Source organism: Carcharodon carcharias, chromosome 15 (assembly GCF_017639515.1).
Source record: "Carcharodon carcharias isolate sCarCar2 chromosome 15, sCarCar2.pri, whole genome shotgun sequence".
NCBI classification, from domain to species: domain Eukaryota; kingdom Metazoa; phylum Chordata; class Chondrichthyes; order Lamniformes; family Lamnidae; genus Carcharodon; species Carcharodon carcharias.
The window spans coordinates 9,955,927-9,969,816 of record NC_054481.1 but is presented as its reverse complement, the minus strand read 5'-3'; the positions used below and the strand labels follow the sequence as shown (position 1 = coordinate 9,969,816).

Below are 13,890 nucleotides of genomic sequence, written 5' to 3'. Positions count from 1 at the left end.
AGCATCCTCTACTGTAACATGGTATAGTGTGACACAATGATTTTCTTGGTCTTTCAAAGTGAGTTTACCATTTTGTTGGTCATGCCCGTTACAAGCTGGCCTGTAACTTCCTAAACCCTTTCTATCCAAGGGCTTTACAAAAGGAAAACAGAGATGTCTTTCATCTCATCGGACAGACTCAAAACCCAGGTAACCAAGAAATAGAAAGGAGTGCGTGCTAACTCCCCACGTAATCTTCAAAACCGTTTACTGAGATGATGCACAACAGCCTGCTGGAAGGTTTCTACTAAAGATGCTGCACACCGCAGGTGTAAAATGGTAGCCGAGTGCATTCTCTGTTTTTTCAATCTTATGCATTAGGTAATCTCCTGCCTCCTTGCCTCACTTGTACGCAAAATGTCTATTCTCAATCTGCTCTAATAAACATACCAAGAAAAAGTGTCAGCATAATTATCTCTCTTTATAATATTAAAACTGGGTAATGAAGAGGATGTCTATGATGGCCCTTAAAACAATTTTTTTCTGCCCACCACCAGGCTTAATTTTGCTCCAGGCCTGTTTGCTTCTCCTCTATAATCTCAAAGTATAAAGAAAATACTCTGCAATGAAAATGCAACAACATGGGAGACTGTGGCATGGTGGTAATGTTGCTGGACTAGTAATCCAGAGACCCAGCCTAATGCGCTAAGATATAGGTTCAAATCCCACCATGGCGGCTGGTGGAATTTGAATTCAGTTAATAAATCTGGAATATAAAGCTAGTCTCAGTAACAATGAAATGATCAATTGTTGTAAAAACCCATTTTAGGGAAGGAAATCTGCCATCCTTACCTGGACTGGCCTACCTGTGACTCCAGACCCACAGCAATGCAGTTGACTCTTAATGCCCTCTGAAATGACTTAGCAAGGTCAGTTCAAAGGCAATTAGAGATGGACAACAAATATTGGTCTTGTCAGCGACGCCCACACCCCATGAAAGAATAAAGAAATTCTTGCTATATAAACTCAAAATTATTTTGTGCGCAGTCATTTTGGTATACTGAAGTGGCCTCTTTCAAGTTTAAAGATTCAATACATCTCAACTTTGACTGCAACATTTCGTGTTTAGTTGCCTTCTGAATCAGTTGCACCTAGTTTCACCTACCAATTTTGGTCTCCACTCCGCATCACTGAAGATGCCAAGCATAGCTTCTCGCGGATCGACCATGGTTCAGTAGGGCCAGTACTCAGCAATTTGTGCTCTTTGAAAGAAAAAGAGTCCAAAGTTATTGACTGTCGGGAGACACAAAACAGGATAAAAAAAATGAGACAGCATCATTCCCAAATTCATAGCACTTACTAATCACATTGTGGTATCATGACAGTTCTAATATTTTTACATTATGGCTTGAATAGTTAGGCTTAAATTAACCAGGTCAGTTGCAAGTACAAACCAACACAGTAAAGAAACATACTAGTTCCACTGGGTGGGGAATATGGTCATCATTACAACTATATAGATTGGTCAGTCTGACTTCAGTGGTGGGCAAATTGTCGGAATCAATAATTCTGAGACACAGGATAAACTGTCACTTAAGAAGGCACAGGCTGATCAGGGTCAGTCAGCATGGTTTGGTTAGGGGAAGATTGCATCTTACTAACTTAATAGATTTTTTTGAGGAAGTAACAAGGAGGATTGATAAGGGTAGTGCAGTGGGTGTTGCCTACATGGATTTTAGCAAGGCATTTGACACAGTCCCACATGGCAGACTGGTCAGAAAAGTGAGATCCCATGGGATACAGGGGATGGTGGCAAGTTGGATCCAAAATTGGCTCAGCAACAGGAAACAAAGGGTAATGGTCGATGGATGTTTTTGCGAATGGAAAATGGTTTCCAGTGGTGTTCCACAGGGCTCAGTGTTGGGGCCCTTGCTGTTTGTTGTAAATATTGAGCTGGACATAAATGTGGGAGGAACGATTGGGAAATTTGCAGATGACACAAGAATTGGCCGTGTAGTTAATAGTGAAGCTGTTGTCTCCAGAATGATATCAATGGTTTGGATAAGTAGGCAGAAAAGTGGCAAATGAAATTCAATCCGGAAAAAAGTTTGAGGTAATGCATTTTCAGAGGGCAAACAAAGCAAGGGAATACTCAATAAATGGAAGGATATAAAGAGGGGTAGAGAAGGCGAGGGACCTTAGAATGCATGTCCACAGGTCCCTGAAGGTGGCAGGACAGGTGGATATGATGGTAAAGAAAGCATCTGGAATGATTTCCTTTATTGGATGAGGTATTAAATACAAAAGCAGGGATGTAATGATGAAACTGCATAACATGCTGGTTAAGCCACAGCTGGAATTTTGTGTACAGTTCTGGTCACGATATTATAGGAAGGACATAATTGTTCTGGAGAGAGTACAGAGAAGATTTACAAGAATGCTCCCAGGGCTTGAAAATTGCAGCTATGAGGAAAGATTGGATAGGCTAGGGTTGTTTTCCTTAGAACAGAGGAGGCTGAGGGGTGACCTAATAGAGGTGTACAAAATTATGAGGGGCCAAGATAGGGTAGACGGTAAAGACTTATTTCCCCAAGCTGAGGGGTCAATTACCTGGGGGCAGATGTAAGGTGATTGGTAGAAGAGGAGACATGAGCAAACATTTTTCAACCAGAGGGTGGTGAGCATCTGAAATTCACTGCCTAAATTGGTGGTTGAGGCTGAAGTGCTTAACTCATTTAAAAGATACTTGGATCTGTATCTGAAGCACTGGAGCCTACAGAATGATATCAATGGTTTGGATAAGTAGGCAGAAAAGTGGCAAATGGAATTCAATCCGGAAAAAAGTTTGAGGTAATGCATTTTCAGAGGGCAAACAAAGCAAGGGAATACTCAATAAATGGAAGGATATAAAGAGGGGTAGGGAAGGCGAGGGACCTTAGAATGCATGTCCACAGGTCCCTGAAGGTGGCAGGACAGGTGGATAAGGTGGTAAAGAAGGCATCTGGAGCTCTGGACCAGGTGCTGGAAAGTGGGATTAAAATGAGCGGCTAGTTTCTTTTTCTGACCGGCAGTGACATGATGGGCTGAATGACCTCTTTCTGTGCCATAACTTTTCTATGGTTCTATAGTATATAGAACTGTACAGCAGGTGGACTGAGGACAAAAAGTTAAAAATATTGCAAGTTTACTTTTACAAATGAAGAGAAACTGCAGAAGTTATTGCAACATCCACTCAACTACAGCAATATTATTTAGATTTTATTTATACATTTCCCCAGATATCACTTATGAAACATTATTAATTTATTTTCTTTGATGTTGTTCAAAGAGTCGGGTAGAAAGAACATGTTATCACTGCTCATCTCCAATTTTTAGTTCTTCCCCTTTCTGCCTTTCCCTTCCATTCTCCATCTCCCTCTATCCCCACCTTTTTACAGGGACTGCACTTTATTTCACTGTTTTCACTACATGTGATTCTTTGTTTACCAATTGCACACATTCACTACTTCTCTCTGTATTACATCCACCCCCTTCCTCCTTAGCACTCTTTTTCATTACTTGCATTTTTAAAAAAATAGAAGTGGCTGAGGAGGACAAATAGCACTAAAAATCATTTTATTCATAGAGAACGATGGCAAAATGTTGCTGTTATCTGCAATAATAGGCATTTAAAAAATCAACAGTAATTAAAAATAAAAGTGGATAAGTCAAAAGTTTATAAAAATGGTGCTCCTCACTTAGGTCTGCTGCTCTGTTACTTCATACTATATGACTTTGCATGCAATGAATGAATTGGACGTTTTATAAGAATATGGGCGTTATGCCAAGTATCGTCACCAGGGATGCTGATTTATCAGCATTGGGACTAGTCTGTTATTTGGGAGAAGTGGGAGAGGTCATCAGACCAGGTGCCTTTTCTACTTTAAGTGCATTGCTGACCTTTTAAGTACCTACTCTATTTTTATCCATTCCATTTGTCTACTATCTCCTTTACTGTGACGATGGCAGCTCTTCTTGATGCCAAATGCAAACGTCAACCTTACTCTCTGCCTCCACAAGATTCTCTCTTTTTTGATCCCAACCTTCACCTGTCCTTTTACTCTTTATGCTTATAAAGACTTCCACATTCCCTTATATGTTATCCATTATTCTATTCTTACACAATTTCTTTTCCCCACTTCTGTCCTTTTTGATTTATGCTCTGACTTTCTGTATTTCCTTTTCCTGCTTCATCATAATTATTACATAAAGTGTACTTTACTCTGCTTCTGACTGTAATACACCTAGCCTTGGACAAGCCACGACATACATATGATTGAGAGCACGAGTTATAGGAGTGCAACAACTTAAAGGGTGACAACACAATCTGGATGCAATATGCTGGTATAAGGGTGACATAATTGGACCTCTAACTGAGCATGTAATTAGTACATGACTTTAATACATGGTCTGGTATCAGCAAAAGCAATTACTGCACCTGCCACACACAAAAAAACTGGTTCACCAATGCCTTTCAAGGAAGATGATCTGAAGTCCTTACTCAATTTTGCCTCTGCAGGGTACACAACTTGGTTCACTAGCAAGCCACTCAGTGACACCAAGCCACTACAGAAAAAATTACAATGGTTCCAAGAAGGTGTCCACTAAAACCTTCTCAGGACAAGAAGGGATGGACAATGAAAACAGAAAATTCTGAAAATACTCAGCAGATCAGGCCTGTGGAGAGAAACAGAGTTAAAATTTCAAGTTGTTAACGATCCTTTATTACAGACCTGAAACATTAACTCTGCTGTTCTCTCCGCAGATACTGCCTGACTTGCTGAACATTTCCAGCAATTTTTGTTTTCAATTTCAGACTTCCAGCATCCACAAATATTTAGCTTTTGTCTGGAATGGGCAATGATTGCGGTCTTATCAGCAGCGCCCACATCCCAAGAATTATACAATGGCCCAGAAATTCACGTAAACGGCGATGTTGGAGTGCAGGGTAGGGTGAGAGTCAATGGGGTGCTGTTAATCACTGATTCACGCAAGAAATTAACAGTTGGGCAATACTAGAGTAAGTATCCATATAAGCATCACACAACAAGCCCGAATCTCTGACACCGAACTCAGTGTCGGAGGTACTTTCGGAGGGACCCATGCAGTGCAAACCTGCACATCTGAACTTTAAATTTCTTGGGCAATTACCACACGTGCACGGATCCCGATGTGCAATAGAGGTAAACATCTTAAGAGTTGCTGCCAGTGGCATTGGAAGATCTGGGCCATTATCACAGATTGACTCGTACTCTTTAACCACTATCTGAATTGCTGGGCAGCAACTATCACTATAATACTGGAATGAACATGTAAAATCTGAGGGCAAAAGCAAAATGCTGCAAAGGTTGGGATCTGAAATAAAAGCAGAAAATGCTCGAAATATTCAGCAAGTTAATGACCTTAAACGTTAACACTCAGTATTTCAGTTTTATACCATTATTTCCTATAAATCCTGCTTTCAATCCTATGTACATAGTAGCTGGGCCCAGGCTAGGCATATTACAGTCAGATGCAGAATTACCCACTAATTATGTTCAAACAGGAAAAGGAGATTTACAATTAATATTTGCTTAACTATGCAATAGCAAAACAAGTTGGATACGCAGCAAGATTGGTAACCTGGTTGACCAACTGTCCCTCATTTCATGGGATGGTCCGGTATCTGAGTCCACTGTCCCATGCTGCACGTTATTTATCCCGCCATTCAGACCTCTAAGTTTTGTGCATGTGCAGCAGCCGCTCTCTTCCTGAATGTGCACTCTAACAACTCCAACAACATCCCTATGCCCCACCAAACCCCACTGACAGCTCCAACAACACCCACAACCCCCAACCTCACTGACAGCTCCAGCAACACACCTACCCCTGCACCCCCCCCAAACCCCACTGACAGCTCCAGCAACACCCCTACCCCCACACCCCCCAAACCCCACTGACAGCTTCAGCAACACCCCTACCCCTGCAACCCCCCAACCCCACTGACAGCTCCAGCAATACCCCTACCTCCGCACCCCACTGACAGCTCCAGCAATACCCCTACCCCCGCAACCCCCCCAACCCCAGACAGCTCCAGCAATACCCCTACCTCCGCACCCCACTGACAGCTCCAGCAATACCCCTACCCCCGCAACCCCCCCAACCCCACTGACAGCTCCAGCAATACCCCTACCTCCGCACCCCACTGACAGCTCCAGCAACACCCCTACCCCCGCAATTCCCCCAACCCCACTGACAGCTCCTGCAACACCCCTACCCCCACAATACCCCTAAACCCACTGACAGCTCCAGCAACACCCCTACTCTCGCACGCCCCCCGGACAGCTCCAGCAACACACCTAATCCCGGACCCTCCCCCCCAAACTGATAACTCCAGCAGTATCCCAGCACCCAAAGCCCCAACAGTTCCAGCAGCACCACCACCCCCCCTCCCCTCCCCTCCCCTCCTCACTTCGTCCCCACCCAACAAGTAACACCACAACCAGCCCCCACATCAGCTTCAGCACTCCACAAAGGCTCCCACCCCCGGCCAGATCCGGAAGCTCTGGCCGCATCCCCGCACCCCTCCCGACAGCTCCAGCAGCAACCTCCCCACGCCCCCTCCCCGGCAGCACCCGACCACTCTCCCTGGTCCTAACAGCTCCCCCCCCCCCCCCCACGCCTCCATGACAAACCGCCCTTATTTTTCTCCGCCGGAGTTGGTCGTCCTGCTGGTGGAGGGAAGGAACAGAGTTAACGATCCAGCTCACTGGCCCGCTGTTTATATTCTAAGAGCCACGGACGTGATTGTGATCGATACAGAAAAGGGTCCCAGTCAAGCTACTCCCTTCCCGCCGACATCCCTCGTCAGGCAAGCACTTATCCTCGAACCCCCCAACCCCCCACAAGGAGACAGGACTCCTGTATGAGAAGATCATCCCCGATCCCGATCCCGATCCCGGCCACTTACTGCCAGTCCCGGCCGCCATCATCCCAGCAACCACTGCGCGCCATGGCCTTTGACCCCCCCCTCCCCTCCCCTCGGACGGTTAAACCGTTATCCCCAAATCTTGACAAAATTCATTTGCGGTGCATCAACACGATTCCCTCAGTTTTATAGGATTTTATAACGTCGCGTGAGTTTTCCTTTTAAAAAGAAAATCCAGGGAGAGAGTCCGGGCTCGCTGATGTGACATCACTGCGCACGTCATGGGCTGCACGGTAACTAGGCAACAGAGATAAAAACAAAAAAATAAAAACAAAAAAATAAAAACAAAAAAACTGCGGATGCTGGAAATCCAAAACAAAAACAGAATTACCTGGAAAAACTCAGCAGGTCTGGCAGCATCGGCGGAGAAGAAAAGAGTTGACGTTTCGAGTCCTCATGACCCTTCGACAGAACTTGAGTTCGAGTCCAGGAAAGAGCTGAAATATAAGCTGGTTTAAGGTGTGTGTGTGGGGGGCGGAGAGATAGAGAGACAGAGAGGTGGAGGGGGTTGGTGTGGTTGTAGCGACAAACAAGCAGTGATAGAAGCAGATCATCAAAAGATGTCAACAACAATAGTACAATAGAACACATAGGTGTTAAAGATAAAGTTGGTGATATTATCTAAACGAATGTGCTAATTAAGAATGGATGGTAGGGCACTCAAGGTATAGCTCTAGTGGGTTTTTTTTTTATTTTATATAATGGAAATAGGTGGGAAAAGGAAAATCTTTATAATTTATTGGGAAAAAAAAAGAGAAGGGGGAAACAGAAAGGGGGTGGGGATGGGGGAGGGGACTCACGACCTAAAGTTGTTGAATTCAATATTCAGTCCGGAAGGCTGTAAAGTCCCTAGTCGGAAGATGAGGTGTTGTTCCTCCAGTTTGCGTTGGGCTTCACTGGAACAATGCAGCAAGCCAAGGACAGACATGTGGGCAAGAGAGCAGGGTGGAGTGTTAAAATGGCAAGCGACAGGGAGGTTTGGGTCATTCTTGCGGACAGACCGCAGGTGTTCTGCAAAGCGGTCGCCCAGTTTACGTTTGGTCTCTCCAATGTAGAGGAGACCACATTGGGAGCAACGAATGCAGTAGACTAAGTTGGGGGAAATGCAAGTGAAATGCTGCTTCACTTGAAAGGAGTGTTTGGGTCCTTGGACGGTGAGGAGAGAGGAAGTGAAGGGGCAGGTGTTACATCTTTTGCGTGGGCAAGGGGTTGTGCCATAGGAGGGGGTTGAGGAGTAGGGGGTGATGGAGGAGTGGACCAGGGTGTCCCGGAGGGAGCGATCCCTACGGAATGCCGATAAGGGGGGTGAAGGGAAGATGTGTTTGGTAGTGGCATCATGCTGGAGTTGGCGGAAATGGCGGAGGATGATCCTTTGAATGCGGAGGCTGGTGGGGTGATAAGTGAGGACAAGGGGGACCCTATCATGTTTCTGGGAGGGAGGAGAAGGAGTGAGGGCGGATGCGCGGGAGATGGGCCGGACACGGTTGAGGGCCCTGTCAACGACCGTGGGTGGAAAACCTCGGTTAAGGAAGAAGGAGGACATGTCAGAGGAACTGTTTTTGAATGTAGCATCATCGGAACAGATGCGACGGAGGCGAAGGAACTGAGAGAATGGGATGGAGTCCTTACAGGAAGTGGGGTGTGAGGAGCTGTAGTCGAGATAGCTGTGGGTGTCGGTGAGTTTGTAATGGATATTGGTGGACAGTCTATCACCAGAGATTGAGACAGAGAGGTCAAGGAAGGGAAGGGAAGTGTCAGAGATGGACCACGTGAAAATGATGGAGGGGTGGAGATTGGAAGCAAAATTAATAAATTTTTCCAAGTCCTGACGAGAGCATGAAGCAGCACCGAAATAATCATCGATGTACCGGAGAAAGAGTTGTGGAAGGGGGCCGGAGTAGGACTGCAACAAGGAATGTTCCACATACCCCATAAAGAGACAGGCATAGCTGGGGCCCATGCGGGTACCCATAGCCACACCTTTTATTTGGAGGAAGTGAGAGGAGTTGAAGGAGAAATTGTTCAGCGTGAGAACAAGTTCAGCCAGACGGAGGAGAGTAGTGGTGGATGGGGATTGTTCGGGCCTCTGTTCGAGGAAGAAGCTAAGGGCCCTCAGACCATCCTGGTGGGGGATGGAGGTGTAGAGGGATTGGACGTCCATGGTGAAGAGGAAGCGGTAGGGGCCAGGGAACTGGAAATTGTTGATGTGACGTAAGGTGTCAGAGGAATCACGGATGTAGGTGGGAAGGGACTGGACAAGGGGAGAGAGAAGGGAGTCAAGATAACGAGAAATGAGTTCTGTGGGGCAGGAGCAAGCTGAGACGATCGGTCTACCGGGGCAGTTCTGTTTGTGGATTTTGGGTAGGAGATAGAAGCGGGCCGTCCGAGGTTGGGCAACTATCAGGTTGGAAGCTGTGGGAGGGAGATCCCCAGAGGAGATGAGGTCAGTGACAGTCCTGGAAACAATGGCTTGATGTTCAGTGGTGGGGTCATGGTCCAGGGAGAGGTAGGAGGAAGTGTCTGCGAGTTGACGCTCAGCCTCCGCGTGGTAGAGGTCAGTGCGCCAGACAACAACAGCACCACCCTTGTCAGCGGGTTTGATGACAATGTCAGGGTTGGACCTGAGAGAATGGAGTGCAGTAAGTTCAGAGAGAGACAGGTTAGAATGGGTGAGAGGAGCAGAGAAATTGAGACGACTAATGTCGCGCCGACAGTTCTCAATGAAAAGATCGAGAGAAGGTAAGAATCCAGAGGGAGGGGTCCAGGTGGAGGGAGAATATTGAAGATGGGTAAAAGGATCCGTTGAACTGGGAGAGGACTCCTGCCCAAAGAAGTGAGCCCGGAGACGAAGACGGCGGAAGAAGAGTTCAGTATCATGCCGAGCCCGAAATTCATTGAGGTGAGGGCGTAAGGGTATGAAACTAAGTCCTTTGCTGAGCACTGAACGTTCAGCATCGGAGAGGGGAAGGTCAGGGGGTATAGTGAATACACGGCTGGGGTTGGGATTGGAAGATGGGGTGGGGACGGAGGGACAGGCAGGGGTGGAGGGTCCTAGATGGGTGTTGGTGTCGATGAGTTGTTGGAGCTTGCGTTCCTTAGCACTTGAGAGAAAGAGAAAAAGTTTCTTGTTGAGGCGTCGGATGAGCCGAAGGATAAAATGAAACTGGGGGCACGCGCAGCTTTGAAAAAGGGTACGGCGGTGCTGCTGGAGGGAGAGGTCGAGTGTGTTCATATGGCGGCGCATGGCACTGAGAGTGGATTTCAGAATGTGACGGGAACAGCAGTCCGAGAAACGTTTTATGTCCCGGAGATACCTATAATCCTGGGTGGGTTCGAAACATGAGGGGTGGAATTTCAGTTGAAATCCATGTGGGGTAAGTCGGAGACGGAGACAGTCACTGAGAAAGGAGATATGGCTGTGAAAGCGGGTTTTAGTAAACACCTTGTCAAACACTAGGAGAGAAATGGAAAGCAATGAAGGTGAACAAGGCAACAGAGAAATCCGGAAATCTTGTCGCAGAGAGGAACAGAACTTCTTCAAGGAGGTAGGCATTTCTTGAAGAGCAGTGGCAGTCAATTAAACACAGAGATAAAAACAAAAAAACTGCGGATGCTGGAAATCCAAAACAAAAACAGAATTACCTGGAAAAACTCAGCAGGTCTGGCAGCATCGGCGGAGAAGAAAAGAGTTGACGTTTCGAGTCCTCATGACCCTTCGACAGAACTTGAGTTCGAGTCCAGGAAAGAGCTGAAATATAAGCTGGTTTAAGGTGTGTGTGTGGGGGGCGGAGAGATAGAGAGACAGAGAGGTGGAGGGGGTTGGTGTGGTTGTAGCGACAAACAAGCAGTGATAGAAGCAGATCATCAAAAGATGTCAACAACAATAGTACAATAGAACACATAGGTGTTAAAGATAAAGTTGGTGATATTATCTAAACGAATGTGCTAATTAAGAATGGATGGTAGGGCACTCAAGGTATAGCTCTAGTGGGTTTTTTTTTTTATTTTATATAATGGAAATAGGTGGGAAAAGGAAAATCTTTATAATTTATTGGGAAAAAAAAAAGAGAAGGGGGAAACAGAAAGGGGGTGGGGATGGGGGAGGGGACTCACGACCTAAAGTTGTTGAATTCAATATTCAGTCCGGAAGGCTGTAAAGTCCCTAGTCGGAAGATGAGGTGTTGTTCCTCCAGTTTGCGTTGGGCTTCACTGGAACAATGCAGCAAGCCAAGGACAGACATGTGGGCAAGAGAGCAGGGTGGAGTGTTAAAATGGCAAGCGACAGGGAGGTTTGGGTCATTCTTGCGGACAGACCGCAGGTGTTCTGCAAAGCGGTCGCCCAGTTTACGTTTGGTCTCTCCAATGTAGAGGAGACCACATTGGGAGCAACGAATGCAGTAGACTAAGTTGGGGGAAATGCAAGTGAAATGCTGCTTCACTTGAAAGGAGTGTTTGGGTCCTTGGACGGTGAGGAGAGAGGAAGTGAAGGGGCAGGTGTTACATCTTTTGCGTGGGCAAGGGGTTGTGCCATAGGAGGGGGTTGAGGAGTAGGGGGTGATGGAGGAGTGGACCAGGGTGTCCCGGAGGGAGCGATCCCTACGGAATGCCGATAAGGGGGGTGAAGGGAAGATGTGTTTGGTAGTGGCATCATGCTGGAGTTGGCGGAAATGGCGGAGGATGATCCTTTGAATGCGGAGGCTGGTGGGGTGATAAGTGAGGACAAGGGGGACCCTATCATGTTTCTGGGAGGGAGGAGAAGGAGTGAGGGCGGATGCGCGGGAGATGGGCCGGACACGGTTGAGGGCCCTGTCAACGACCGTGGGTGGAAAACCTCGGTTAAGGAAGAAGGAGGACATGTCAGAGGAACTGTTTTTGAATGTAGCATCATCGGAACAGATGCGACGGAGGCGAAGGAACTGAGAGAATGGGATGGAGTCCTTACAGGAAGTGGGGTGTGAGGAGCTGTAGTCGAGATAGCTGTGGGTGTCGGTGAGTTTGTAATGGATATTGGTGGACAGTCTATCACCAGAGATTGAGACAGAGAGGTCAAGGAAGGGAAGGGAAGTGTCAGAGATGGACCACGTGAAAATGATGGAGGGGTGGAGATTGGAAGCAAAATTAATAAATTTTTCCAAGTCCTGACGAGAGCATGAAGCAGCACCGAAATAATCATCGATGTACCGGAGAAAGAGTTGTGGAAGGGGGCCGGAGTAGGACTGCAACAAGGAATGTTCCACATACCCCATAAAGAGACAGGCATAGCTGGGGCCCATGCGGGTACCCATAGCCACACCTTTTATTTGGAGGAAGTGAGAGGAGTTGAAGGAGAAATTGTTCAGCGTGAGAACAAGTTCAGCCAGACGGAGGAGAGTAGTGGTGGATGGGGATTGTTCGGGCCTCTGTTCGAGGAAGAAGCTAAGGGCCCTCAGACCATCCTGGTGGGGGATGGAGGTGTAGAGGGATTGGACGTCCATGGTGAAGAGGAAGCGGTAGGGGCCAGGGAACTGGAAATTGTTGATGTGACGTAAGGTGTCAGAGGAATCACGGATGTAGGTGGGAAGGGACTGGACAAGGGGAGAGAGAAGGGAGTCAAGATAACGAGAAATGAGTTCTGTGGGGCAGGAGCAAGCTGAGACGATCGGTCTACCGGGGCAGTTCTGTTTGTGGATTTTGGGTAGGAGATAGAAGCGGGCCGTCCGAGGTTGGGCAACTATCAGGTTGGAAGCTGTGGGAGGGAGATCCCCAGAGGAGATGAGGTCAGTGACAGTCCTGGAAACAATGGCTTGATGTTCAGTGGTGGGGTCATGGTCCAGGGAGAGGTAGGAGGAAGTGTCTGCGAGTTGACGCTCAGCCTCCGCGTGGTAGAGGTCAGTGCCTTAGCACTCAGCACCATTACTTGCATTTTTAAAAAAATAGAAGTGGCTGAGGAGGACAAATAGCACTAAAAATCATTTTATTCATAGAGAACGATGGCAAAATGTTGCTGTTATCTGCAATAATAGGCATTTAAAAAATCAACAGTAATTAAAAATAAAAGTGGATAAGTCAAAAGTTTATAAAAATGGTGCTCCTCACTTAGGTCTGCTGCTCTGTTACTTCATACTATATGACTTTGCATGCAATGAATGAATTGGACGTTTTATAAGAATATGGGCGTTATGCCAAGTATCGTCACCAGGGATGCTGATTTATCAGCATTGGGACTAGTCTGTTATTTGGGAGAAGTGGGAGAGGTCATCAGACCAGGTGCCTTTTCTACTTTAAGTGCATTGCTGACCTTTTAAGTACCTACTCTATTTTTATCCATTCCATTTGTCTACTATCTCCTTTACTGTGACGATGGCAGCTCTTCTTGATGCCAAATGCAAACCTCAACCTTACTCTCTGCCTCCACAAGATTCTCTCTTTTTTGATCCCAACCTTCACCTGTCCTTTTACTCTTTATGCTTATAAAGACTTCCACATTCCCTTATATGTTATCCATTATTCTATTCTTACACAATTTCTTTTCCCCACTTCTGTCCTTTTTGATTTATGCTCTGACTTTCTGTATTTCCTTTTCCTGCTTCATCATAATTATTACATAAAGTGTACTTTACTCTGCTTCTGACTGTAATACACCTAGCCTTGGACAAGCCACGACATACATATGATTGAGAGCACGAGTTATAGGAGTGCAACAACTTAAAGGGTGACAACACAATCTGGATGCAATATGCTGGTATAAGGGTGACATAATTGGACCTCTAACTGAGCATGTAATTAGTACATGACTTTAATACATGGTCTGGTATCAGCAAAAGCAATTACTGCACCTGCCACACACAAAAAAACTGGTTCACCAATGCCTTTCAAGGAAGATGATCTGAAGTCCTTACTCAATTTTGCCTCTGCAGGGTACACAA

General features: G+C 46.4%; 1 protein-coding gene across 6 annotated transcripts in view; it reads right to left on the bottom strand.

Moving 5' to 3' along the window:
- Positions 1-7,020, bottom strand: part of brd8a (bromodomain containing 8a) — an 87,825-nt gene extending 80,805 nt beyond the window's left edge. For all 6 annotated transcript variants that reach the window (XR_005945296.1, XM_041206304.1, XM_041206305.1 and 3 more), the window contains exons 1-2: positions 6,968-7,020; positions 1,145-1,241 (exon numbers count right to left, since the gene is read on the bottom strand). Coding sequence is in view for 5 of the 6 variants with exons in the window: in XM_041206304.1 (XP_041062238.1) it covers positions 1,145-1,241; positions 6,968-6,989 (119 nt within the window). In the remaining variant the exon portion in view is untranslated. The remainder of the gene's footprint in view (positions 1-1,144; positions 1,242-6,967) is intronic.
- Between the last annotated feature and the right edge of the window lie 6,870 nt (positions 7,021-13,890).